The sequence below is a fragment of the Dendrobates tinctorius genome, unplaced genomic scaffold (assembly GCF_039654945.1).
Source record: "Dendrobates tinctorius isolate UK_male_01 unplaced genomic scaffold, ASM3965494v1 ptg000062l, whole genome shotgun sequence".
NCBI lineage: Eukaryota > Metazoa > Chordata > Amphibia > Anura > Dendrobatidae > Dendrobates > Dendrobates tinctorius.
In genome coordinates this window covers 22,592,746-22,619,197 of record NW_027361730.1, presented here as the reverse complement: position 1 = coordinate 22,619,197, position 26,452 = coordinate 22,592,746, and the positions used below count along the sequence as shown (strand labels likewise).

At 47.1% G+C, this 26,452-nt stretch overlaps 1 protein-coding gene across 1 annotated transcript in view; it reads left to right on the top strand.

The window, feature by feature from the left end:
* Positions 1 to 16,494: 16,494 nt before the first annotated feature.
* LOC141092867 (uncharacterized) overlaps positions 16,495 to 26,452 on the top strand; it is an 83,751-nt gene continuing 73,793 nt past the window's right edge. The window contains exon 1 of the mRNA XM_073579179.1: positions 16,495 to 16,571. Coding sequence (XP_073435280.1) covers positions 16,495 to 16,571 — 77 coding nt within the window. The remainder of the gene's footprint in view (positions 16,572 to 26,452) is intronic.

Below are 26,452 nucleotides of genomic sequence, written 5' to 3'. Positions count from 1 at the left end.
GGGGCTTGTGAAATTATATATCTACGGTACAAGATATCTATCTATTCTATCTAATATATTTCTATTATTTATCTAGCTATATATATTTTTTTGTATATGTATGTGGGTTTAAGTGTTGAACCTGCTTTTGGTAACTTCCTTTTAGCTCTGTTGCCTGTATTTCAACACATGAAAAAATGCAAGTAAACTAAGGTGCAGAAATTCTGCAGCGTCAAAAACTCAACACTGATCGTGGGAACGTACCCTAAGGTACGCCCAAAGCCCCGCCCCCTTCTGTCCGCACGGTAATTCCAGATGTGCTCATTGAACACATTCGGAATCGCTGCAGGGTACCCATAGAGTAGGCAGTCTCCGCAAAATAAACCGATATGCTGCGGTCTAAAAAGACGCGCCGCATGTCCGGTTTAGCCGGTATGTCACCCGCGTAATCGGACACATAGTGGAGACGGGATTTGTCGTTTTAAGCCTATGGCTGGTGTACATGTAGCTTTTTTTGCGTTTTCGCGGCGATTTTAAACGTGCGATTTTGCCGCGAAAACGCAAAAAAAGCATCCCATGCAATCCTATGGGATTCCGCAATGCTGTGCTAATGCTGAGGATTTTCCCATGGCGGAATCGCTTTGCGGTAAAATACGCAGCATGCTCATTAATTTTGCGGAATTGCGGCGATTCCCCCCACATAGGAATGCATTGTTCTGCTTCCTGCATGTGGCTGTGCCCACCATACGATAAGTAAGCAGAACATTTGCGGATGGTCCGGAGGAGAGGAGACTGTCCTCCGGGCTCTGGGTACCGTATCCCTGTAAAAAATAGAATTAAAATGAAAAATATTGTTATTCTCACCTTCCGACGGCCGACGATCTTCTTCCCGCCTCTCTCCACGCTCCCGGCATCTTCCGGTCCCAGTAATCCTTTGCAAGAATGACCGCGATGACGTTGCGGTCTCGCGGGAGTGCGACATCTCGCGGTCATTCGCGTAAAGGATTACTGGGACCGGAAGATGCCGGGAGCGTGGAGAGAGGCGGGACGCCGGAAGGTGAGAATAACAATATTTTTTATTTTTTTTGTTATTTTTTACATCCTATCTTTTACAACTGATGATGCATAGGCAGCCTCAATAGTAAAAAGTTGGTCACACTCGTCAAACACTATGTTTGACGAGTGTGACCAACCTGTCAATCAGTTCTCCAAGCGATGCTCCAGATCGCTTGGAAAACGCTAGCATTCTGCAAGCTAATTACGCTTCCAAATTGCTAGTTTTTCCGCTGGAAAATCGCGGGAATTTAAAATGCGATTTTCCCGCGGAATGGAATTCCGAAATTCTTGCAGTAACTTCTGCCGGAATTCCGCTACATGTGAACTTAGCCTAAGAGTGACTGACTTTTAAATAGTCAATAGCAGTACACAAATTGGCATGGTGGAAGCCATTATGGCAAGGTGTACAGTGTACTGACTTCTTCCGATACTTGTCCTGTGGATGTTTGAGAGCAGAGCAAAGAAAATACCATTTTGATTTTTCTAATGTTATGCTGCACTTTACTATTTTACATATATTGTTTGCACTTTGTACCGTTCTTTTTTCAGTGTTCTTCAGTAACTTCTGAGTTACAGTTTGTATTTGGTACTTGCTGATAATAATTTTCTAGTTATAATGTTAAATTATTTATTTTTTATTAAAGTTATTTTTAAAATGTGTTTCCATTTTTGTTATTAAGAACCTTTTGAATTGATTTTAACTAGATGTTTGCAGGAGGGAGGGCATGGCGTTGTCTGTGGGTGGAGGGCTGCCAAAATCCTCAACTGCCTAGGGCACCAAAATACCTTGCCCCAGCCCTGCTGTTTAGGTGCCAAGTACATTGAATGCTAATATCTCCATAACAGAGAGGAGAAACTTACAAAGAAAAATGTTTTATCTGCTCTGCATCACCTAATACATCGTGTGTCCAGTTCAACATGAAAAATTTAGTGAAAGGTCCTGTTTAAGAACTACATATGTGGACAGCTTGATCATCAATGAAGAATTGTGGATTCCCACCAGTTTGAGATTGTTGCTTTGCAATCTAATATATATATATATTTATTTTTTTTCCTGGCATCTCACCCAAACCTACATAGACATGACATTTTGGAGCAAGTTTATATACAGTATATGGTACGTCCCCTTCATAGACTAGTGCACAAATAATAAAAATGTGAGTGGCCTTTTAAAGGGTTATGTCTCATGTAAAATGTCTTGCTAAGCTAAAGCAGGTGTAGTACTTAATAATATAGCAATAGTATTAAATATGGTGAGTTAAATTTCAAATAGAGTCATAGAAATAAAACAGTAAAAGTTGAACATATCTCCTACTAAGTCATTGAATTTATTGCACTCATTGGCCACCAAAACAGAGATGTTTCTACAGTGAGCCCCCAATAGAGTATTTTGTCCCCAGATTGCCCCCCCACATGTTATGATGTCGTCATCGTGACCACAACACAGTTTAATGTCCCTGCAGTCCCTGAACAGTATGGTACCCATAAAGCTGATGTCCCAATAGTTCCTTCATGGCCCCCACAGCCTCCCCACATAGTATTACGGTGCACACAGTCCCTCACACAGAAGTTGATGCCCTCCACAGTTAAGCCCCTCCAGTCCCTCACATAGTATGATGTCCCTCACAACCTGCACAAACAGTATTATGGCCCTGTAAAGGAGAGAGGTTCGATGGATGCAGTGAAGAGCTGGAGGCAGAGAAGGGGTTAACAGGATTTACTGAACAAGTAATTAAACAAGGAACATTCCTTGCAGGTAGATAAGACTAACAAAGGCAAAAACAGAAATTGCACACAAACACAATGCCCGATTGAAAGAAATACAAAAACCAAGGTAACTTATCGCTTGCAGTTTTTGCAGGGGAAAGGCTGGAAAATCTCCCGACGGCATCGCAAATCATGGACAAAGTCTCTGGCTTTGTTACGGAGGTACGAGAAGCACTGTCTCTGATGCTGATGTGTCCGGTATTGCTTGGCTTGAGTGCACTGGAACAAAGAAACAGCCCTTTGTGTAGATTCCTCAGGGTTGGCACTGAACAAGAACCGTGGGCACGTTCACAGACAGTGGCAGCAGGCGGTCCTCTGGAGTAGTCTCTAGGAACTGAGCAAGTCAGTGTTAGGTGTCGAGTTTCCCCCACTGCACAGGGAGAATCTCGAGCCATGTCCTCTGCGGTCTCCCATTCCTCTGCAGCAGCAGAGATTCCTGCTCAGCAAAGACGTTGGTCCAGGCGTCTTGCCCAGGCTGATGCTAGGCGTCTGGTCGCTTCTTCTGGCTCTGCTATAACTCCATCCTTCAGTCAGCAGCAAGTAGACGCTTCTGGGACTAAGTCCTGTCTTTTGGGTACTGAGCATGCCCGTGGGACGACCTCTCATTGGAAGCCGGAGGTCACATGCACAGGTCCCGTTTCTGCTTGGATTGGTCCACTACTGGGAAGGTCCTGGAAGGACGCCGCTATAAAAGAGCCACATGGCCGCTCAGCCATGCGCTAGTATAGACAGATATGGCTAGTGTTGTGTGTGATGATTGATGCTTGTGAACCGCTGAATGACTCATTAAGAAACCCCTTCCCTTTGATACGTATGGTTTAGGGACTTGAGTCAGCGCCAAGCGGTGACACTGCATAGCGCCGCAGTGCTCCCAGCACCTATTACACGCTCAGCCAGAGAGTGTCCTCTGCACGAGACACCTCTGTACCTCATATGCCGCAGTGACCGTCTCAGCGTTGTCGTGCGCAGTTATTGTGCTTTCCAGTGCTAAGCTTGAGCTGGCTAGTGGCATCCGCCAGGACGGCGCTGTACACACGCAGTGCGGTAACACCACTGTCGGCTGCGCCCTGTGTTTGCTAACAGGGCACAGCGTTTCTCTAGGGTTAATCCCTGGCGCTGCAGTAGCGGTTCCTTTAGCCATAGCCTGTGATGTAACAGGCTTTGGCGTCTCTTTCTGCGGCTCTGTGCTGTAACAGAGTTCGCTCCTGTGCACACCGGGTCTGTGGTCACTCCACCGGTGTTCAGTTGGTGTCCGTCATTACCGAGCAGCAGTTTGTCATCTCTGCACGGTGGGCTCCGGGTTGCGATCGTACTTTATTATATTTTATATTTAGTGTGATCCGCAACCTTAACAGTCAGTTTACCTGCAACTGCAGGCAGGGAAGCGCTGTCCAAAAAGGTAGGGTAAGGAGATAGCTCAGTCGTGACACAGTCAATTTTAGAGCAAATATGCTGGGGATGAATGGCGTGGAGTTAGCAGTCGGAGCAGCGGAGAGGGAGTCAACTTTCTCCTGTCGCTTTCCCGCCAAGTCTGACCCGTTCCCACACTCAGTCCTTTTTATATTCCCCGCACCCCCTGCTGTCCAGCGTGAAGGTCCATCCCTCCCAGAAGAACCGTCCCCTGGCAACAGTGGTGACAGTCCCGATAGTTCGGGCCTCAAAGGGCACTGGAAACCGCTGACTCTGTCTCGGCTCATCTTCTTACAGCCCCCCACATGCAAAATCATGTTTTCCATACACTGTATCATGGCCACCACAATCCCGTACACATAGTATCATGTCTACTTCACAGAGTATCATGGCGCGCCGCACAGTAACACATAACATTATGGCCCCCACTCAGGGTATCATGACACCCACAGTCCCCTACACACACAGTAGCATGTCTCTCACACAGTATCATGGCTGCCACACACAGTATTATTGCATGCACAGTGCCCTTTTATGAATGGGTCACCGAGGAGGAAATAACCTAAACATGCTAAGCCCAGAAAAACCAGAGAGGTTGGTAACTATGCAGATTGCAGATCCCTGATCCTACCACACAACTAGCAGCAGCCGTGGAGCGTGCCTACGATGAACCTAGACGCCTCGTCACGGCCGGAGGACTAAATAAGCCTAAAGCAAGAAAAGGGAAAACTAACTGCCCCAGAGCAGACCCCAAAGGAATAGACAGCCCCCACACATGTATTGACGGTGAAGCAAGATGAAAACACAAACACAGGTAGGAAAATAGGCTGAGCAAACGATGGGGCCCAAACTAACTAGAGAGGATAGGAAAGGAAAGACACTGTCTGCAATCTGCCCAAAACCCTACAAAATAATGTCCAACACTTCTGATAGCAAAATTAACCCTGAAGTCAATAGACTTCTCCCACTATATCAGCACTCTGAAATATTCTGAGACAGAGCAAAAAGAGGCCAATCTAATAAGGGACAAAAAGCAAATTGGCAAATACAGATAAATAAGAGTGGAAATTCAGCACATGGCTGACCACACAAAAAACTGAATAGAACAACAAAATCAAGTGTGAACATTAGCAGAAAAACTTAGCTTTAGATGACTGGAACAGAGCTGAAAACCAAGAGCTGACAAGCCAGAAGGAATCACCAGCAACTGAATAGGGCGTCAGCTGTCTTAAATCCAACCTGAGACTCCTGAGGTCCAATCGTCATCCTTATTCTCAGGTGGCAGATCTCCACCGATCAAATCAGCCTCACTACCTCCTGTTACCACCAGAGGGAGTCTGGAAGGAGAACTCACAACTGGTGAACCAGAGAATGAACTCACAACAGTGCCCCTGCACTCTGCCCTGTTGTGCCTCTCTGCACACGCTCTGTGCTTGTACTGTCTCTTGTCCCGTGTCATGTCTCGTGTTGTCCTTCGTGCCATGTTTGTCCTTGTTATCCTTAGACTTGTAGTACTTCCTCTGTTCTCTGCCTTAGCCTGTTTCGCCATGTCTTGCCTAAGCTCTTCTTTGCCTTGTTGTTCGTCAAATGTTGCATGTCTTGTCTCAAGGCTCTGCATTGACCCGGCTCTGGGCTTCGGCCTATGCTCCACTGCTACACTCTGTCCTATGGTGCTCTCTAGCACACTCCCTGACTAGTCTCAAGGCTCTGCCTTCACCCGGCTCTGGGTTTCGGCTAAGGTTCCGCTGCTAGCTCTGTACTCTGTTTTATGTCTCTGCTATGGTGCTCTCTAGCCCACTTCCTGACTAGTCTCAAGGCTCTGCCTTGACCCGGCTCTGGGCTTTGGCCTACGCTCTGCATCTCTTCTCTTGTACCCGGCTCTGTGCTACTGCCTACGTTCGGCTCTCTGTCCTGAACTCTGCCCCTGGCATGCCCTCTGCATGCGCAGGACCTTGCCTTGAACTCTGTGTCTAGTCTCCGTTTTTCATGCGCTCTTGCGCCTCTCGTACTAGGCCTTGCCGTGCCGTCTCGCACGCGTCTCTGTCCTGTACCTTTGCCTAGCCCTGCCTTGTGGCTGCGTGCCCTCTTGCACGCGCCTGGTCGTCTCGTGCCCGCCTGTTTGTGCCTCAGCTGTGCCACTCTAGTCGTGCCCGCCTGTCTGTGCCTCAGCCGTGTTCGCCGTCCAGTGCTATTGTGGTTTCCGCCTGTCTGTGCCTCAGCCGTGCCGCCTCTAGTCATGCGCGCCTGCCTGTGCCTCCAGCCGGTATCGCCTGCCGGTGCCCCAGTCGTGTTTTCTGTGTTCCCTCGCACTGTGCGTTTTCGTGCTACTCTTGCACAAGTCTTTCACTTTCCTTGCTCTGTCCTGAACATTGTCTCTCTGTCGTGTTCTGAGTTCCATGACCTGTCTTCAATCTTTGTCTTGCTTGTACTTTGCTCTGTGCTCTGCTCTTTGTCTTGAACCCTGATCCTGGCATGCCCCTCTGCACGCGCAGGACATCTTACCTGAACTTCAAAGCCCGACGTGTTCTCTAGCACGTGTGGGACCTGCCGCTAACCATGTACCCTGGCGTGCCTCCTAGCACGGCCTGGACCATTCTTTGTACCGTGCCCCTGGCGTGCCTCTAGCACGCGCAGGACCTTGAATCTTGAATCCTGGCGGCTTCCTTAGCGCACCCAGGACCTTGGACCTTGAACCCTATCGTGTCCCCTATACACGCACCCTGCCTAGTGTGTTGAACCCTGCCTTGCACCTTGCCTTGGATCCTGGCGTGTCCCTAACACGCACCTTGTCTTGAACACTGTCGTGCCTCCTTGCCTGAACCCTGGTTTTCTTGCCGGATGCCCGGGTCCTGCCGATCGCCATCAGAGCTCCGGAACCTGATGACCCTGTTGATCGTTGCCTGCTGTCCAGAGTCCGATGTCATCGTGCCTTAGCCTGTACCCAGGCATGCCGTCTAGCACATACCATGCCATGGACCTTGGCATGCCCTCGCTCGCACCTTGCCATATTTTCCCTGTGTTATCACGTCTTCCACCTGATGTTATCCTGTTATCCTTAATGAAGATACCTTGAACTCACGTCTTGTCTTGTCCTGTTTCCTGCACGTCCCTTGTTGTCAGACACTCACATTGTGTCTTCCTTGAGCCGACTGTCTGGTTCCAGCAGTCGTGGTGTCTCACCCTCTTGGTCTTGCCCCTGACACTCCCTGTATAGGGGGTGGTTCCTCACAAGGTCAGCTTGCCCTCGGTGGGTGGGTGCCACGACCCAGAGGGTCCACTCTAAAGAAAAAGTCGACTCAGCCGAAGCTGACTCGTCACACTCATTACATTATATCATGGCCCACACAGCTCCCACACACGGTATCATAGCACATGCCGCCTCCAAATATAGTATGATGCCCATACAACCCACCAAAAGCAGTGTCATGACTGCCTCACACAGTATTGTGGCTCCCACAGCTCCCCACACACAGTATTATGCTTTCACAGTCCCCACCACTCTGTATGATATCCTACATCACCTGTGTAGATAGGTGTCCGACTGGGGGGTGACCCCTTTCCTCGCCGCGAACAGACTGAGATGGAGACTGAAGTGCATCCAACAGGTCCACTTTATTGGCCTTCCTCTTGACGACCGCAGCAACATACATCAGCAGTTAGACACTCTCCACACACAGGCCCGGGTACCTTCGCTTCCTTGTTACTTCTGTATGACGGCCCTCGTGGCTCTTTCACTGCAGCTGCTCTAGGCCTACCACTACAGCGCTTCGCCTGCCCGAGTCTGTCCGTCTTGTGGTACCCCCAGGCTCTCTCAGTCTGTGGCTTCTCTTGTCTCTCCGTCTGCGGCTTCTCTTGTCAGGGCCACCTCCCCTGAATGTCTCAGATGTCAGTTCCTTCTGGAGCTTCTCCACTGTACTTCTTTTCCTCAGGTCTAATCTTCTCCTCAGCTCCTCTCCCTGGACTGACCGCTTCTCGAACTCTCTACCTGCTTTTTATTCCCCTCCTTGAGGATTCCTCCCAGAGTTCTAGTAACCCCGCCCCCCATGACTGAGCAGTTTCGTAGCCATAAGCTGATGTTCAGATCTTTGCACACTACTCTCTACTCCCATCTTGTGGCCAAACGAGAGTACTACACCCATCTTTCCTTCTCCAGCTGTCTCCCATCTATAAATGTTACAGTCCACCTAAAGCACACTGCACCTTTACCTTCCCACTGCAGACAGGTCCGTACGTCAGTCCACCTCCCCTACACCTGCGTGGACTGAGGCTCTGTGCAGTCATAGTGATCAAGTGATACTATCGAGCCTCTTAGACTGGGGTCACACGTGTGTGTGTATTGCGAGAAACTCACTCGAGTCTCTCGAATCAATACCCAGCACTGCCGCCAGCACTCGGGACCGGAGTGTGCGGCTTATGCAGCCGCACACTTCGGTGGCAGTGCCGGGTATTGATACGAGAGACTTGCGCAAGTTTACAACCCCAACCTTACTATGAAACTCAAACGCCCAAGCTAAAAGATATAAGTGGGAGCCAAAGGCTCCAAAGGATGCCCGTCTTGAAGTTGCAAATAACATTGAAATTGAGAGGTCAGGCAGGGGGAGGACTGGGTGGTATACACCCCTCTTACCCGACTTCTGGACCCCAAAGCAGCCTCATAGTCTACTGCTGTTAGCAGTACACCACTGGTGTGATGACTTGTCTGGTTTATTATGAACTATTTGTCATACAGTGAATTCCTCTGGATCTCCATTGTACATGTATGGTGGAAGTTATAAGGCGTTACAGTGTGGAAGAAAGCATTTAGTCAGCCATAAATTGTGCAAGTTCTCCCACTTAAAAAGATGAGAGAGGCCTGTAATTGACATCATAGGTAGACCACAACTATGAGAGTCAAAATGAGAAAACAAATAAAATCACCTTACCTTGTCTTATTTGGCAAGATTTATTTTGCAAATTATGGTGGAAAATAAGTATTTGGTCACCTAAAAACATACAAGATTTCTGGCTCTCACAGACCTGTAACTTCTTCTTTAAGAGGCTCCTCTGTCCTCCACTCATTACCTGTAGTAATGGCACCTGTTTGAACTTGTTATCAGTATAAAAGACGCCTGTCCACAACCTCAAACAGTCACACTCCAAACTCCACTATTGTGAAGACTGTAAGGTTTACTTTAACACTAGGACTACTGGACTCGTGACCCCGCCTAGAACTACTGAAAGGAGTCATTTTGACTCCTTGCTTGTTTTCGTTTATTTTTAGAGTTTCATTTGTGGTTATTTATTAATAATTATATTTTTTGTAATGTATTATTATTGTGAGATCCAACAGTAATGCTTTTGATTGTTTTTTTTCTGCTTTTCTTATTTTTCTACAGAAAATAACAATAATTATAATAGACGTTTTTCAAACATTTTTTTTTATTCAAGTGCACACATATAAACAACAACTGAAGAACAAAAAGCAGAGAAAATGTAGGTGGAGGAGCATAAAAATGAAAATATGGCACAGAATTCACCTTCTAAACATTTGGTGTTTCGCATTTTAGGCATTGCCTTTGATTTATGGCAGTACATTGCCCACACAAAGACTTACCACAAGTCTTACAATTGCCGACAGATCTATTTTTCTTGCACTTTTCTTTGATCTGGCAAAATTTTGTTTGAACCATCACTTCTGAGCATGTAGAAACTTGGGACGTGGAACCCTTTTCCCTATCTGTGACATAAGGACCACTCAACTCTCTCACAAGCGTTTGCAAAAATGCCTTGCGTGACATTTTTGGGTGGGTAATCTCCTTGAATATTATCCATGCATTTATACCCGCAAAGTCTAAGGCATTTTCAAATGCATGAACAGGCCATCTCCTTGTGCATGTTCGTGTGGTATATTTTCGTGCCATCTGATCCACTACATCTACTCCATATTTTGTTTCATTGTAAAACTTTACCGTTTCTGGAGTTTTTTTAGCGGAATCAGACGCAACAACAACATCTGGATGGACGGAACTCAAAATGACAACATTTTTGTTGGGCTTTCCTTGATATACTGTAAGTGTAAAATTGTCTTCATTTCTAAACACTTTAGTGTTGTACAATTCCTCTTTCATGGATTTTATTTCTTTAGGCACTTCTCGCCTTATCTTGTTCAGTGTTCCCACGATGGTTGTTCCTTTGCTTTTTAGCTGTTTAGCTAATTTTACTGAAGTAAAATAATTATCGGTTGTAACATTGCGACCTTTTTTCAAAAACGGGTCCAATAACTTCATTACCACATGGTCAGCTAAACGGTCCTCAGCACGGCGTGTGTCATCTTTGCCTAGATAAGGGAAGCCATTTGCCAGATATTTGCTCTCCTTATCAACAGCTAGCCAATATTTGTGGCCATATTTATCTGGTTTGGAAGGCATGTACTGCGTGAATGGACACCTAGATTTGCTTGGGAAAAGTTGCTCATCCACCGTTATGTATGGGCCAGGTTTGTAACACGCAATACAATTTTCAATAATACAAGCAGGTAAAACACAAGGAAAATGTGAAAAGTTGACATGTAAATTGAACTACATCTATATGAACATCAGGGTAAATAAGACAGAGTGAAAAAATTATGCACAAAACTTTATAGCAACATTTAGTGACAAAAGGACCTCAAAATATAGTAGGGAGTCAAAATGACTCCCTTCAGTAGTTCTTGGTAAATTTTGAAAAAAACGCGCAAATTTTTCACCAAAATTATTTATTTTCACAAAATCTTTTTTCACATCATATTTGAGGAAAAGTCACCGAGTTTCAAGCCGGAATTCTGAAAAATGTAGTCACAGAAGAGAAATAAAAAACGAAAGGAGTCAAAATGACTCCATCAGTAGTTCTAGTGTTAAATTACTTCCTCATTTCCTCATTCATCAGGAACCGAGGAGCCGTTGCTCCTGATTAATCCCGGGGATCACAGTTTCTCTCCTTCAAAGAGACCCCAAAGCCTATGCATTTTCTCTCCCGGCAGACAATCAGTTGCTTTTGGTCGGTTGAAGAATTTTTTCAGGCACTGGGTCATATATATGAAGACCCGGATCGAGTCTACACTATGTCAGCTTCGGCCAGGAGACTGGCCAGTGAAGGTGTATTGCTCCAAGTTTCAGAGGTGATCCACAGATACTAAGTGGAATGACCCCTCGCTCCGTAGCCAGCTCATGCAAGGGCTATCTGTAAGGTTAATGGAAACCTTAGCTCTGTATGAGACTCCGGTTTCCTTAGAGGCTGCCATGTCTCTGGCTATCTTGGTGGATCGCCGTCTTCACCAGAGACATAAAGAGACACTCCAATTTGCCGGGGACCTGGGGTCAAGGGAACCTAGGTCTGAGTCAGCTGAAGAACCCATGCAGTTGGGTGCGGCGACTTGTTCTTTTGCTCCAACTGTAGTTTGGCGCAATTATGTTTTTTTCTGTGGTGGAAATGGTCACTTTGTGCGTGCTTGTCCTTCCTTATCACACCGTAAACAGCTTCCAGAAAACAAAGGAGCCCGAGATCACTCTGGATGAACTGCAGAGATCTACAGCTGAGGTGGGACAGTCTGTCCATAGGACAACAATCAGTCGTACACTGCACAAATCTGGCCTTTACGGAAGAGTGGCAAGAAGAAAGCCATTTCTCAAAGATATCCATAAAAAGTGTCGTTGGAGGTTGTACAACCCAGGTGTACAGTACATATTTTCTCTGTGGGTAGGTCACAAGTGTTTAAACAAGAAGAGATCCATCTGGTCAAAAATAAGGTGGTTCTTTTAGCCTTTCTGGACAGTGGGGCGCTAGCTTCATCTAAATCCAGGGAGTCCAACCACACAGACTGTCTAGATCAATACCCATAATCGCCATTGACACCCTAAAGCCAGGGTTATTTTACTCAGGTCGCTCAAGTGTTACATCTACAGGTAGGGGCCATGCACTCAGGATTTATTGATTGTCATGTGCTAGAGGGTTTGCCCTCTCCTGTGGTTCGTGGACTATCTTGGATTATGCTACACAATCTGTTGGTAGGCTGGCAGAGTCGGGTGGTGGTTAAATGGAGGGAGTACTGTCAAGGACACTGTTTGGCCACCAGGCTATTGTGGTGCCCCTGAGGGTTTAGTTGCCACAGAGGTACTGCACTTCACCCAGAGGTGTGGTATCCCACTCTCAGGTAAGGGCGGAGCACCACCCAGGACTCTAACACCTGCACCCAACACAAACTATAGCAGCAGGGCACCTTGGACTTACACTAGGAGTAGATGGCCTCATCCCAGGCTGGGTAGTAAAGGGTGTTGGGGGAGTAGGCGGAGAAGGTAGGAAGAGAGGAGGAGCTAACAGAGCAGGAAAGAACAGTGCAGAGAGCGTGAGCCAGATGTGAGAAGAAAGTGAAAGTAAGCAGACCTGCTGTGAGGCAGCTCCCCGTCAGGAGGAGCTGCAGAGAGAAAGTTGAAAGGGAGAGACAGAAGGAAGCTCCCAGAAAAGAGAAGGGGTCCTTGGGACACGGGTAGGCCTGTATCCACGCTGACTGCCATCAGGTGGAGAGACTAGGTCGCAGTGGGGTACCGGCCCCCGGGCCTAGTGGAGAAATCACCGGACTCAACTAGAAAGCCGGAAGCAGAGGCACCTGTAGGTACTTCAGCCACAAGCCACAGTTATCTTCGCCGGAAAGGCAGCCATAAGGGAGCAAGGGACGCAGAGAGGAAGTCACCCGACAAGGTTCGCGACTGCTGGCCTGGGACACTGACTGTGAGTTGTTGGGCAGGAGAGGCGAAAAGCCAGCACAGTGAGACGGCCAGGAGAGGCATATACAGATAGAAGTCCTGGATGGGTGTATCCTGATCTACCTGGGAGTTTGCTGGACCCCTCACCTGGAGGACATGGCACCAAGCGGGCATCTGTGCACAGCAGAACTGTGAGTAAAGCTTTGGAAACTGCACCCAGCCGTGTCCTCTGATCATTCCTGCGTCACCTGCCCTGCACCACATTCACTAACCTCACCTTTAACATCTACATCCAAACTGCCCTGGGATACAGCTCTACCTGTGGAGAGCTAAACCATCCCTGCTGCCCTGTCACCATTCCAGAGGATCTGCATAGCAGTGTCGGTCCCCTCACCGGATACCACAGGTGGCGTCACAAACACTTTATCACAAACTTTATTATAAACATTATTATCCCTTTTTCACTATCCCTTTTATTGGATGCCCAGGGCCATGGACCGCGTCACCGCTGCCGTGACACATCCCCTTTAAATACTGTCCCGGTACCGAGTAACCCCACTGCTCTGGCAGGCGATCCAATAGCTAGGGTGGGTACCCTATTTCTGCCAGAATACCTGTCTGACTTCGGGGATGTGTTTTCAGAACAGGGGTGTCAAGAACTTCCTCCCCATCGAGTATAAGATTGTCCCGTTAATTTTATACCAGTGACCAAGTGTTAGGGACGGCAGAATGCACCTAATATTAAATAATGGAAGGTGCGTTCGCCGCCCGGGGTCCACCGTGCAGTAAGTGTTAAAACCACTGCTAGACAATGGCAGACACGCTATATGGCGGTATAGCACACACGGGTTATAACGTCACCTGATGTGCGCTGGGAGTACTCTGCTGATTCACAGAGTCGCTAAAGGCATGAACATAAATGCCGAGCCTGTTGATCTCAAAGGACTCAGTGGAGAACATGCACGGTATGTGGTCACAGGACTAAGCCCAAGACTCGGGGCGATGTCTGTGCAGACCTACCATGCGTGCGGCGTCACTATCGTGGACGCCGAGTAGTGCTGCTACAGCAGCGCGGCGACTGACCATTGGGAATCCAGAGTCTGCCAATGATGAGTGCATTATACTATATAGAGTCTGCCTATAGGGAGAGCATTATACTATATAGAGTCTGCCTATGGGGAGTGGATTATATTATATAAAGTCTGCCTATTGAGAATGCATTATACTATATCGAGGCCTATGGGACGTGCAGTATACTATAGATGCCTATGAGGGTATTTTATACTTCAGTATATTTAGGCATATGGGAAGTGCATTAGACTATATAGAGGCCTATGAGAGTGCAATATGCTACAAAGAGGCCTATGGGAAGTGCATTATACTAATTTGAGGACTATCAGGGGCATTATACTATATGGAAGTTATTTTAGGGGGCCATTATACAATGTTGGGATTACAGTGTTCGGGCCTTCATAGTGTGTTTGAGACATTAAACAGTTTGCAGGCTACTAAAGAGTCAGTATAATGTGTGGGGCTTACTATGCAGTGGAGGAGAATTATACTATGTATAAGAGAGAGTCATACTATATACAGGGAGCTTTGCAGGGATGAGACTCAGGACATTATTAAATGTTAAGTGAGTACTTATTGTTATAGGGCCACTCAGGTTATTGTGACCCTATGTCAATTTTTTTCTGGGTTCCCTCGGTAAACTAGCCAGTAAAGTCAAATCAAACCGCTGAGAGCTGATATTAATAGTCTGTGAACCTTTATGGCTATTAGTTCCTTCCCAGAATATTAACATCAGCCCTCAGCCGTTGGCTTTCCCTCTGCTGGTTATTAAAATTATGCGGGAGCACACGCCATTTTTTTTTTTCATTTTTTTTCTTTAAAATTAGCAGCTGCTGTCTGCTGCAGCCTATGTACCTTTGTTCTGTTAATGCTCCTACATAGGCTGGTGACAATGTGTGTGTTTTTGTGTGTGTTTGTGTTTATTTATCGGCTTAGTAATGAGGGTGTAGGGCTGATAGCTTTTCATTACTAAAGCTGGAGTCACACATAGCGACTTACCAGCGATACCGACACCGATATCAAGGTGTCAGGATTGCTGGTAAGTCGCTATGTGATCGCTGGTGAGCTGTCACACAGACAGCTTCACCAGCGATCAGCACAGCGATGCCGAGCGCCCGGCATCGCTTGCCATCGCTGTAAAAAATAGAATTTAAATAAAAAATATAGTTATTCTCACCTTCCGACGTCCCGTTCAGCTATCCGGCCTCTCTCCACGCTCCGGTCCCAGTGATCCTTTGCACGAATGACCGCGAGATGTCACGGTCTCGCGGGAGCGCAAAGTCTCGCGGTCATTCGTGCAAAGGATCACTGGGACCGGAGCGTGGAGAGAGGCAGGATGGCTGAACGTGACGTCGAAAGGTGAGAATAACTATATTTTTTATTTTAATTCTATTTTTTACAGCTGATAGCTGGTCTCCCGCCTGTCACACGCAGTGATGCGTGCTGGCCAGCGGAAGACCAGCAACCAAAAATATGTCCAGAGGTTTCTTGCAGCGATCAGCGATACCGGCAGGGGGGCCGCTCGCTGATCGCTGTCACACACAGCGATCTCGCTGGTGTGATCGCTGTTACGTCACAAAAGTTGTGACTCAGCAGCGATGTCGCTAGCGAGATTGCTGTGTGTGACTCCCGCTTAAGCCTAGAGTTAAGGCCCCGTTACACATAACGATGTCCCAGCGATCCCACCAACGATCCGACATGGATGGGATCGCTGGGACATCGTTAGGTTGATCGCTGGTGAGCTGTCACAAAGACTGCCCCTCCAGCGATCAGGACCAGCGAGCAAGCTGGTTTCCAATGTAAACAGCGGCGAGGCGCAATGCAGAGGAACGCTTCAGGAGCCTGTTGTACCTACACTCCACTTGGGCATAGGAATGCCAGAAGCTTGCGTCAGATCCTCCTCGGCTGGGCCCAGCGGCTGAGACGCCGAAGAGACACCGACCACCACTCTGCTGGACGTCAGAGGAGGATAAGTGACATGTTGTAGTTGATAACCTGTAGTTTCCCATAGGACCCGTAGTCGGCCTTACCGCAGCCCCATAGTTACCAGTTTCGACCGGGTAGTCGTTATCGTGTTACCTGTGTATTATTGTTCTGATCCCTGCGAGGATAATTGTTAGCTTGCCGGTTACTCAAGATAGCCCTTATAGATATAAATATATATATAAAAGTTACATTCTAAGTTCACTCCAACTCCCGTCTCATCACTGCATCCTGCGTACCTGCGATTACTACAGAAGTTAAAATCCTGAAGTGCTAGGAACCACCTGGTCACTCGGGTATTGTTCCCTTTTTACTCCCTCATCCACTTCAGTGGTACATGGTCTGACACCAGTCTAAACTTCCGGCCCAAGATCCGGCCCAATATCGTCCAGGTAGGGCTCTGCTAGATGCCGATACAGCTGACCGCATTGATGGGAGAAGGAGCGTTATGCTCCCTCTCCCATCATCCCACTCTCAGCGTCTGACGTCACCAACGCTGACAGGGGTCGCGATGACGTCAGTACTCAGCGCCCGCTGTCAGGAGATGAGCGGACACTCAGAGCTCCGTGGGAACAAGGAGGAAGAGAGGTGAGTATTGGATTTATTTTTTTTTATCGGGGGGTGGGGTGCATTATACTGTACTGGCCGCCTAAGGGGATGCATTATACGTACTATACAGAATGCTTATGGGGGTGCATTATACTATACTGGCTGCCTATGGGAGTGCATTATACTGTACAGGCTGCCTTGTGGGGTGCATTATATTAAACTGGCTACCTGTGGGGGTGCATTATACTGTACTGGCTGCCTATGGGGGGTGCATCATACTGTACTGGCTGCCTATGGGGGTGCATTATACTACACTGGCTGCCTATGGGGATACATTATACTGTACTGAATGCCTATGAGGGTGCATTATACTATACAGGCTGCCTATGGGGGTGCATTATACTATACAGGCTGGCAATGGGCCTTCTTTATACTATACACGCTGCCTAATGGGCTTCATTATACATTACAGGCTGCCTATGTGGCTGCATTATACTATACAGGCTGCCTATGGGGCTGCATCATACTAGACAGGCTGCCTATGGGGCTGCATTATACTATACAGGCTGCCTATGGGGGTTCATTATGCTATACAGGCTGCCTATTGGGGTTCATTATACTATACAGGCTGCCTAAGGGGCTGCATCATACTATACAGGCTGCCTATGGGGGTGCATTATACCATACAGGCTGCCTATGTGGAATGCATTATACTGTGCTGGCTGCCTATGGGGGTGCATTATACTATAGAGGCTGGCTATGGGGAATGGATTATACTATACAGGCTACCTACGGGAGTGCATTATACTATACAGGCTACCTACGGGTGTCCATTATACCAAACTGGCTGCCTATGGGGAATGCATTATACTATATAGACCTAAGGGGAGTGCATTATACTATACAGCCCTATGGGGAATGTATTATACTATACAGGCCTATGGGGAGTGCATTATACTATATTGATGACTATCTGGTGCGCTATACGATATGGAGGCTATCTAGGGGGCCATCATACAGAGTGGGGATTACAGTGAAAGGGCCTTCACACAGTGTTGGGGCCATCAAGCAGTTTGGGGGCTACAAAGGGGTCAGTATACTGTGTGTGGGTATATTACAGTGAGTATGCATCATGTTATCTATAAGAGAGCATCATACTATGTATATGGGAGCTGTACAGGGGTGAGATTTGGGACATTATTCAATGTTAAGTGAGCACTTATTGTTATAGGGGAACTCAGGTTACTGTGACTATCAAAGGGGCACATAGGGCACTATTACTTTCTAGGGGGCAAAATGTGGGCACTGTTTTCTAGGGCATTTGCACCCAGCTTTACTATATTCTAGAGAGTTGCTTTAGAATTTAGAGGTCACAGAGAACCATACAGCAAGTGCAGTAATAGGGACACATACGGCAGCAGCATTGGGGTACCAGTAGGATGAGGAATTTGTGCAGGTTGGGAATAGATTGTGACATGCTGAAAAAATGAGAAGTGAAATGTGTCTTTGTTGTAATCTCTGCAGTCCTGGCTGGAAGAAGTTGTCACGTCGGTCTGGGCCAGATGGAAAATACCAGAAAAGTGAACAACTCCATCAGAGAGAACGTCAGCTGTAAGTCACCAATTGTAACTGTACTTTGCTCTGTTATATGTTCTGCAGGACTGGTATCTACCACTGACCATATGGCGGTAATATCAATATTGATATTTATATATAGATTATTTTCAGCAACAGTGCGGTCATATGCTGAGCTTCTCCTCCACTTTAAGGGTGCGTCACCCAGTTGTAATCGAGGTTACCTGGTTAGGTGCCCACTTAGAAGCTTCGCCCCCCCCCCGAACCAAAGCCCTAGCTACGCCTCTTGATATGGAAAACTATACTAGCAAAGATCCTGTCTTCACAAGTGATTTGAATAAAAAAAATTAAATTAAAATAAGAGTGACAATTAAAAGGTGAATGGAAGATGATAATAGATAGAGGGTATGTATATGGATAGATACAGTATGCTTTGCACATAGACTTGCCTCTGCACCTAGCATTCACATGGTATGCCTTTCAGCTAACCCCAGCTTACCCCAGTGTTATTTATGACCTTGTTTACTCTGGCTTGATAATATGCATCTGGTCCACTCTTAATTGTCTGACCAAGAAGAGCAGAGACCACTCCTCTCTGCTTCACACCTGACTGCACTTAGTTGTACATATATTGCAGAGCACAAGTCTGCATAAAGACTTCAGTCTGCAGTGTGATTCCTATAAGTGTGTTCTAGAAGTGTGAAGATTAATTTAAGAATTAAAACCAGAATTGAACCAGAAGGGAACTGAAGGTAACTGTACACAGTCACTGTAAACAATGTTTCTGTTTATTTTCACTTTCACCCCTATAAATTCTCTTTCTGCTAATTCCCCTAATCCCTACTCCTAGTAAGGAACTGTTCATCTCTTCTTCAATCCTCCCCATCCACCTCCCCTCCGCCTCAAAACTGTTCCTTACCATACAATACTCTGTCTCCAAACACAGACAGCCCCCTCATTCCCTCTCCTGCTCCCACCTGCTAACACTTTCTCTGCTCCTCCTCACTGCTGGTGATATCTCTCCAAATCCTGGTCCTCCTCACCACATTCCCACAGTCATTTCTACCTCCCATCCACGCTCTATCACAACCTTCCGTAACCTCTCCAACCTTATACCCATTCACCCAGCCCCCGCTTCCCCAGTCCCACTAACAGGAGCTCTGTGGAACGCTCGCTCTGTCTGCAACAAGCTTTCCTACATCCATGATCTTTTTGTTACTACCAAACTTTCCTTCCTCGCCATCACCGAAACCTGGCTCACCCCTTCTGACACAGCCTCTCCTGCTGCACTTTCGTATGGCGGCTTCCACCTTTCTCACACCCCCGCCCCAGCAGCAAACATGGCGGAGGAGTTGGTTTTCTCCTGTCAGATACCTGCTCCTTCACCCCAATCCCACTGCCACCCTCTGTTACCCTCCCTTCCTTTGAGGTGCACTCTGTGCGCATCTACTCCCCCTCCAACCTCCAACTGGCTGTCATCTACCGCCGCCCAGGGCCAGCCACCACCTTCTTTGACCACTTCACCATCTGGTTACTTCATTTCCTTTCCGCGGACATCCCTACTATCATCATGGGCGACTTCAACATCCCCATTGACACTTCCCTCTCAGCTGCCACTAAACTCCTATCTCTCACTTCCTCCTTCGGCCTCACTCAATGGTCTTCTACAGCCACCCACAAAGATGGCCACACACTGGACCTCATCTTCACCCGCCTCTGCTCCCTATCTAACCTCTCTAACTCACCTCTTCCTCTCTCTGACCACAACTTTCTCACATTCTCTTCCCTCTTCACTCCATGTCTACAATCCCCACCCCACAAACTTTCACACCCTCGCAGGAATCTTAAACACCTTGACCTACACTCATTCTCTGAATCCCTCCTCCCTCTTACAGATATAAGTTCCTTACACAATGCGGATGATGCTGCCGCTCTATATAACACCACAATAGCTGTAGCTTTGGAATCCACAACGCCACTTACAAATTCCAAAACTCGCAAAATCAACAGACAGCCCTGGCACACCAGCCTGACCAAAGAGCTGAGGCGAGCTTCCAGGGCTGCTGAGCGCAGATGGAAAAGATCCCACTCCAACGAGCACTTCATTGCATTCAAACAGTCCCTCACTACTTTCAAGACCACACTCACCACAGCTAAACAAAACTACTTCTCATCTCTCATATCCTCCCTGTCTCACAACCCTAAACAGTTATTCAACACCTTCAATTCTCTCCTCCGCCCCCCAGCACCTCCTCCCTCCCCACTCATCTCAGCTGAAGACTTTGCCTCATTTTTCAAGCAGAAGATTGACATCATCAGAGACAGTTTTGGTCAACAACCCCCAGAGCCCTTCCTCCCGACTTCCCAGCCCTCCACCTTCAAAACCAACTTCTCGACCACTACAGAAGATCGACTCTCCACTCTACTCTCAAGATCACATCTCACCACCTGTGCACTTGACCCGATCCCATCCCACTTCATACCAAACCTCACCACAGTCTTCATCGCCCCCTATCTGTCGGAGTCCCACAAGGTTCAGTCCTTGGGCCCCTGCTGTTCTCTATTTACACCTTTGGCCTGGGACAGCTCATAGAATCTCATGGCTTTCAGTATCATCTCTACGCTGATGACACACAGATCTACATCTCTGGACCAGATATCACCTCCCTACTAACCAGAATCCCTCAATGTCTGTCCACTATTTCATCCTTCTTCTCCGCTAGATTTCTGAAACTCAACATGGACAAAACAGAATTCATCATCTTTCCCCCATCTCACGTGACCCCCCTACGAACCTATCAATTACAGTAAATGACTGCCTACTCTCCCCAGTCCCACAGGCTCGCTGTCTCGGAGTAATCCTTGACGCTGATCTCTCCTTCAAACCACATATCCAAGCCCTTTCCACTTCCTGCCGACTTCAACTCAAAAATATTTCACGAATCCGTTCATTCCTCACCCAAGAATCTGCAAAAACCCTAGTCCATGCCCTCATCATCTCTCGCCTTGACTACTGCAACCTCCTGCTCTGTGGCCTCCCCTCAAACACTCTCGCACCCCTCCAATCTATTCTAAACTCTACTGCCTGACTAATCCACCTGTCCCCCCGCTATTCCCCAGCTTCTCCCCTCTGTCAAACCCTTCACTGGCTCCCAATTGCCCAAAGACTCCATTACAAAACCCTAACCATGACATACAAAGCCATCCACAACCTGTCTCCTCCATACATCTGTGACCTCGTCTCCCGGTACTTTCCCGCACGCAACCTCCGATCCTCACAAGATCTCCTTCTCTACTCCCCTCTTATCTCCTCTTCTCACAATCGCATACAAGATTTCTCTCGCGCATCACCCCTACTCTGGAACTCTCTACCACAACATATCAGACTCTCACCTACCATTGAAACCTTCAAAAAGAGCCTGAAGACCCACCTCTTCCGACAAGCCTACAACCTGCAGTAACCACCGATCGACCAAACCGCTGCACGACCAGCTCTACCCTCGCCTACTGTATTATCACCCATCCCTTGTAGATTGTGAGCCCTCGCGGGCAGGGTCCTCTCTCCTCCTGTACCAGTTATGACTTATATTTTTTAAGATTATTGTACTTGTTTTTATGTATACCCCTCCTTACATGTAAAGCGCCATGGAATAAATGGCGCTATAACAATAAATAATAATAATAATAATAATAATAATAATAATAATAATAATAACCCTAACCCATCTCTTCAATCTATCACTAACAACTGGTGTTTTCCCCTCAAGCTTTAAACATGCCTCCATCACACCTATCCTCAAAAAGCCCTCTCTTGACCCATCCTCTGTATCTAGCTATCGCCCTATATCACTTCTCCCCTACGCCTCCAAGCTCCTGGAACAACACGTCTACCTTGAACTGTCCTCCTATCTCTCTTCTTGCTCCCTCTTCGACCGCTTACAATCTGGCTTCCGGTCACACCACTCCACTGAAACTGCCCTTACTAAGGTCACCAATGACCTCTTAACCGCCAAGAGCAAGCGACACTACTCTGTCCTCCTCCTCCTGGATCTGTCGGCTGCCTTTGACACAGTGGACCATTCCCTATTATTACAGACTCTCTCATCCCTCGGCATCACAGACTTGGCCCTATCCTGGATCTCATCATACCTAGCAGACCGGACATTCAGCGTCTCCCACTCACACACCACCTCCTCACCTCGCCCCCTATCTGTCGGAGTCCCACAAGGTTCAGTCCTTGGGCCCCTGCTGTTCTCTATTTACACCTTTGGCCTGGGACAGCTCATAGAATCTCATGGCTTTCAGTATCATCTCTACGCTGATGACACACAGATCTACATCTCTGGACCAGATATCACCTCCCTACTAACCAGAATCCCTCAATGTCTGTCCACTATTTCATCCTTCTTCTCCGCTAGATTTCTGAAACTCAACATGGACAAAACAGAATTCATCATCTTTCCCCCATCTCACGTGACCCACCCTATGAACCTATCAATTGCAGTAAATGACTGCCCACTCTCCCCAGTCCCACAAGCTCGCTGCCTCTTAGTAATCCTTGACGGTGATCTCTCCTTCAAACCACATATCCAAGCCCTTTCCATTTCCTGCCGACTTCAACTCAAAAATATTTCACGAATCCGTTCATTCCTCACCCAAGAATCTGCAAAAACCCTAGTCTATGCCCTCATCATCTCTCGCCTTGACTACTGCAACCTCCTGCTCTGTGGCCTCCCCTCAAACACTCTCGCACCCCTCCAATCTATTCTAAACTCTGCTGCCCGACTAATCCACCTGTCCTCCAGCTATTCCCCAGCTTCTCCCCTCTGTCAATCCCGTCATTGGCTCCCAATTGCCCAGAGACTCCATTACAAAACCCTAACCATGACATACAAAGCCATCCACAACCTGTCTCCTCCATACATCTGTGACCTCGTCTCCCGGTACTTTCCCGCACGCAACCTCCGATCCTCACAAGATCTCCTTCTCTTCTCCCCTCTTATCTCCTTTTCCCACAATCGCATACAAGATTTTTCTCGCGCATCACCCCTACTCTGGAACTCTCTACCACAACATATCAGACTCTCACCTACCATCGAAACCTTCAAAAAGAGCCTGAAGACCCACCTCTTCCGACAAGCCTATAACCTGCAGTAACCACCGATCGACCAAACCGCTGCACGACCAGCTCTACCCTCGCCTACTGTATTATCACCCATCCCTTGTAGATTGTGAGCCCTCGCGGGCAGGGTCCTCTCTCCTCCTGTACCAGTTATGACTTGCATTGTTTAAGATTATTGTACTTGTTTTTATTATGTATACCCCTCCTTACATGTAAAGCGCCATGGAATAAATGGCGCTATAACAATAAATAATAATAATAATACAGTATATGTATATAAAAGAGCTAGTCTTTTTTTTCATAGGGTTCAGTATCAATATTCAGGCTCACAGCCATGACGTTTCTGTGTATGCCCAAGTCAGAGAATCTTGTACATTGACCCCTTTAACGCTGAAGCCTAGTTTCCCCTTTCTGACTATACATATTTTTTCAAATCTGACCAGTTTCACTTTATGTGGTAATAACTCTGTAATGCTTCATGATGGCCCAGACTCAGTGATTCTAAAGAAAGTTTTTTTCCATGGCACATTGTTCTTCATATTAATAGTAAAATTTAGGTCAATATAATTTGTGCTCATGTGGCAAAAAATTGGAAATTTGATAAAAAAATTGCAATTTACCACGTCGACTTTAAAGTATCTTTCATTTTCACAAGGGTCACAGGAGAAAGTGGACACCTCAATTTCTTGTACAATTTGTATTGAGTACGCTGATACCCCATATGTGGTCAGAAACTACTGTTTGCATACATGGCAGGGCTCGGAAGGGAAGGGGTACTATTTGAATTCTAGAGCAATTTGGGCTGGACTAGATTACCGATGCCATTTGCAGAGCCCCCAAGGAGTCAAAACAGCAGCATTCCTCCACAAATCACCCCCACTTTGCAAACTACACTGATCAAGGAATTACTCAAGGGATGTGGGGAGCATCTTGAACTCACAGATGCTTCACACTATTTTATAACTTTGGGATGTCAAAATTAAAAATTATTGTTATGCACGCAGGTGGCGCACGTGGTTCGTGAACCCACTGTGCCACAGACCAGACCTTCGCTGGAGTGGTGTAACTAAGTAGCTACATCGGTGTTCACTGGTAAGGTCAGGCTTATGTGACAGGTAGCTGCCAGGTAGCACTCCAGGGCAGCGTCCTGCAGTAGTAGCTAACCCCAAAGATTCCTCGACAGGGCAGGATGTCCACTGGGCAGGTTCAGACTGTGCAGACATAACAGCCACATGGAACAAGTTCAGACTGCAGACAGTGTGGCCACTGGGATAGGTTTAGACTGTGCAGGTAGGATGGCCACTTTGGACAGGTACAGACACACAGTTCTTAGGTAATAGTTCTGGTACAGTCAATGTGGCCACTGGGCACAGATACCGCGGATGTAGTTTCAGGTTACGGACTCTGCCGAAGCGGTCACAGGAAACAAGGGCTAACGGGACACAGAATACAGGAATAGCTTTTACGGACTAGGGACGAGGATCTGGGAACAAACATTTGCACACACCAACACACCTTTCACTAAACTATTGTTATGAGGGGCTTAGGTCAAAGGAGGCTGAAATACCCGGGGCCCCTGCGGAGTCCCTCAAACTAGGGAAAACCCTGTCTGACCCTCAACCCAGGGTTTTTGCTAATGGTGCAAATGCCTGAGCCTCCAACCTTTCCTTATCTCCTGCTCAGCCCTAAGCTGAACCCTCCACCCTCCACCCAGTGAGTTGTCAAACCACCAAAGCCCACACAGTAATGACAGACAGGGAGAACTTAAACCGCACCGCGCCGCATACACACAGGACAATACTGTAATGTGAACAGGGCAAAACAAAGCACAAATATAGGAAGGCGAAAAGGTAACAACGGATCATACGACACCAAATATGAATTTCTCTCTCCAACACCACCTCTCCAGACCGGAACCACTTGGCATAAAACACAAGCTATAATCGGCGACGCCCACAGGCCAGCACGACTATTTAAAGACCGTGGGCGTGACCAAACATCCCACCTGATCTCCAGCTAGATTAACCCCCGATAACCTGAGTAAAATCAAGTCGGGGCCACTGAGGCTATAGTGGACGGAGATGGAACTACCGCTGCCTGCCGGACGCTGTGGTGTGAATAGCGTCCGACATGACAACTATAGGGGTTGCTCAGACACTTCAGATGACTCTCAATAGTTGGAATAGCTGACAGCACTTACAGGATCAAAGGATGCACGCTCTAAGTCCAGGGACCCAGTTGGACAGAAGAAGTCACAAAATGAAGAAGAGCAGCATCCGGTCCGGGTGAAGAAGCTTATAAAATTTATTATGCTATAAAAACATACAATGTTTCGACCATCACATGGTGTTTTTCAAGCATGCTTGAAAAAGACCATGAGATGGTCGAAACGTTGTATGTTTTCATACGATAATAAATTTTATCTAGCAAGTGATTTCCTTAACAAAATGTCTCCCAGTTGTCAGCTGATGGCATTTTGCCATATGCGGTGCTGCGCCTTTAAGGGCAGGGGAGCGTACGCATGTGCGTACTAGGTGTGCCTCCGAGAACTGCGGCACACACAGACCAGGAAATAGAGGCACCCTGGGGAACACGCTGAGGCCTCGGCGGTGAGTAAGCTGGCGTCTCTGCATGGAGGGAGAAGGGGACATCATGCATTTGGAGCTATATTGTAAATGTACAACACAAATTTCTCCTGATTATACCAATGTCCCATATGTGGTCGTAAATTACTGTTCAATCACGCTACTGAGCTACGAAAGGAAAGAGTCATGTTTTGAAGTGCATACTTTGCTTGAATGGTTTGTGGGCATCACGTCACATTTGCAGACCCCATGAGAAGCTAAAAGAGCAAAAACCTCCCACAATTGATGTAGGGATGAATTTGGAATTGATCTAGGGGTTAATTTTACTGGTACAATCCTGTTGATCGTTATTGACCCCATAAAGTTTAAGTACATAATGTGGAATATCTTCTGAAAAAATGAATGAAGGGAAATAGTTTTTTTTGTGCTCTATGAGCACTCATGTTAAATACAAAGAGCAAATGATAAACAATAATTTAAAACAAAAAACAATGGTCGGGAAAAATAGAAAACTCTAAAGCTTGCGGTGGTATTGGCACCTTTTACATTAAATTAGAATGGAAACACATTTTCACTTGTCTGTGGTAAATCACAAGTGAGAATCACCTGTGACTAATTGTTGGTGCCCATGTGGAATG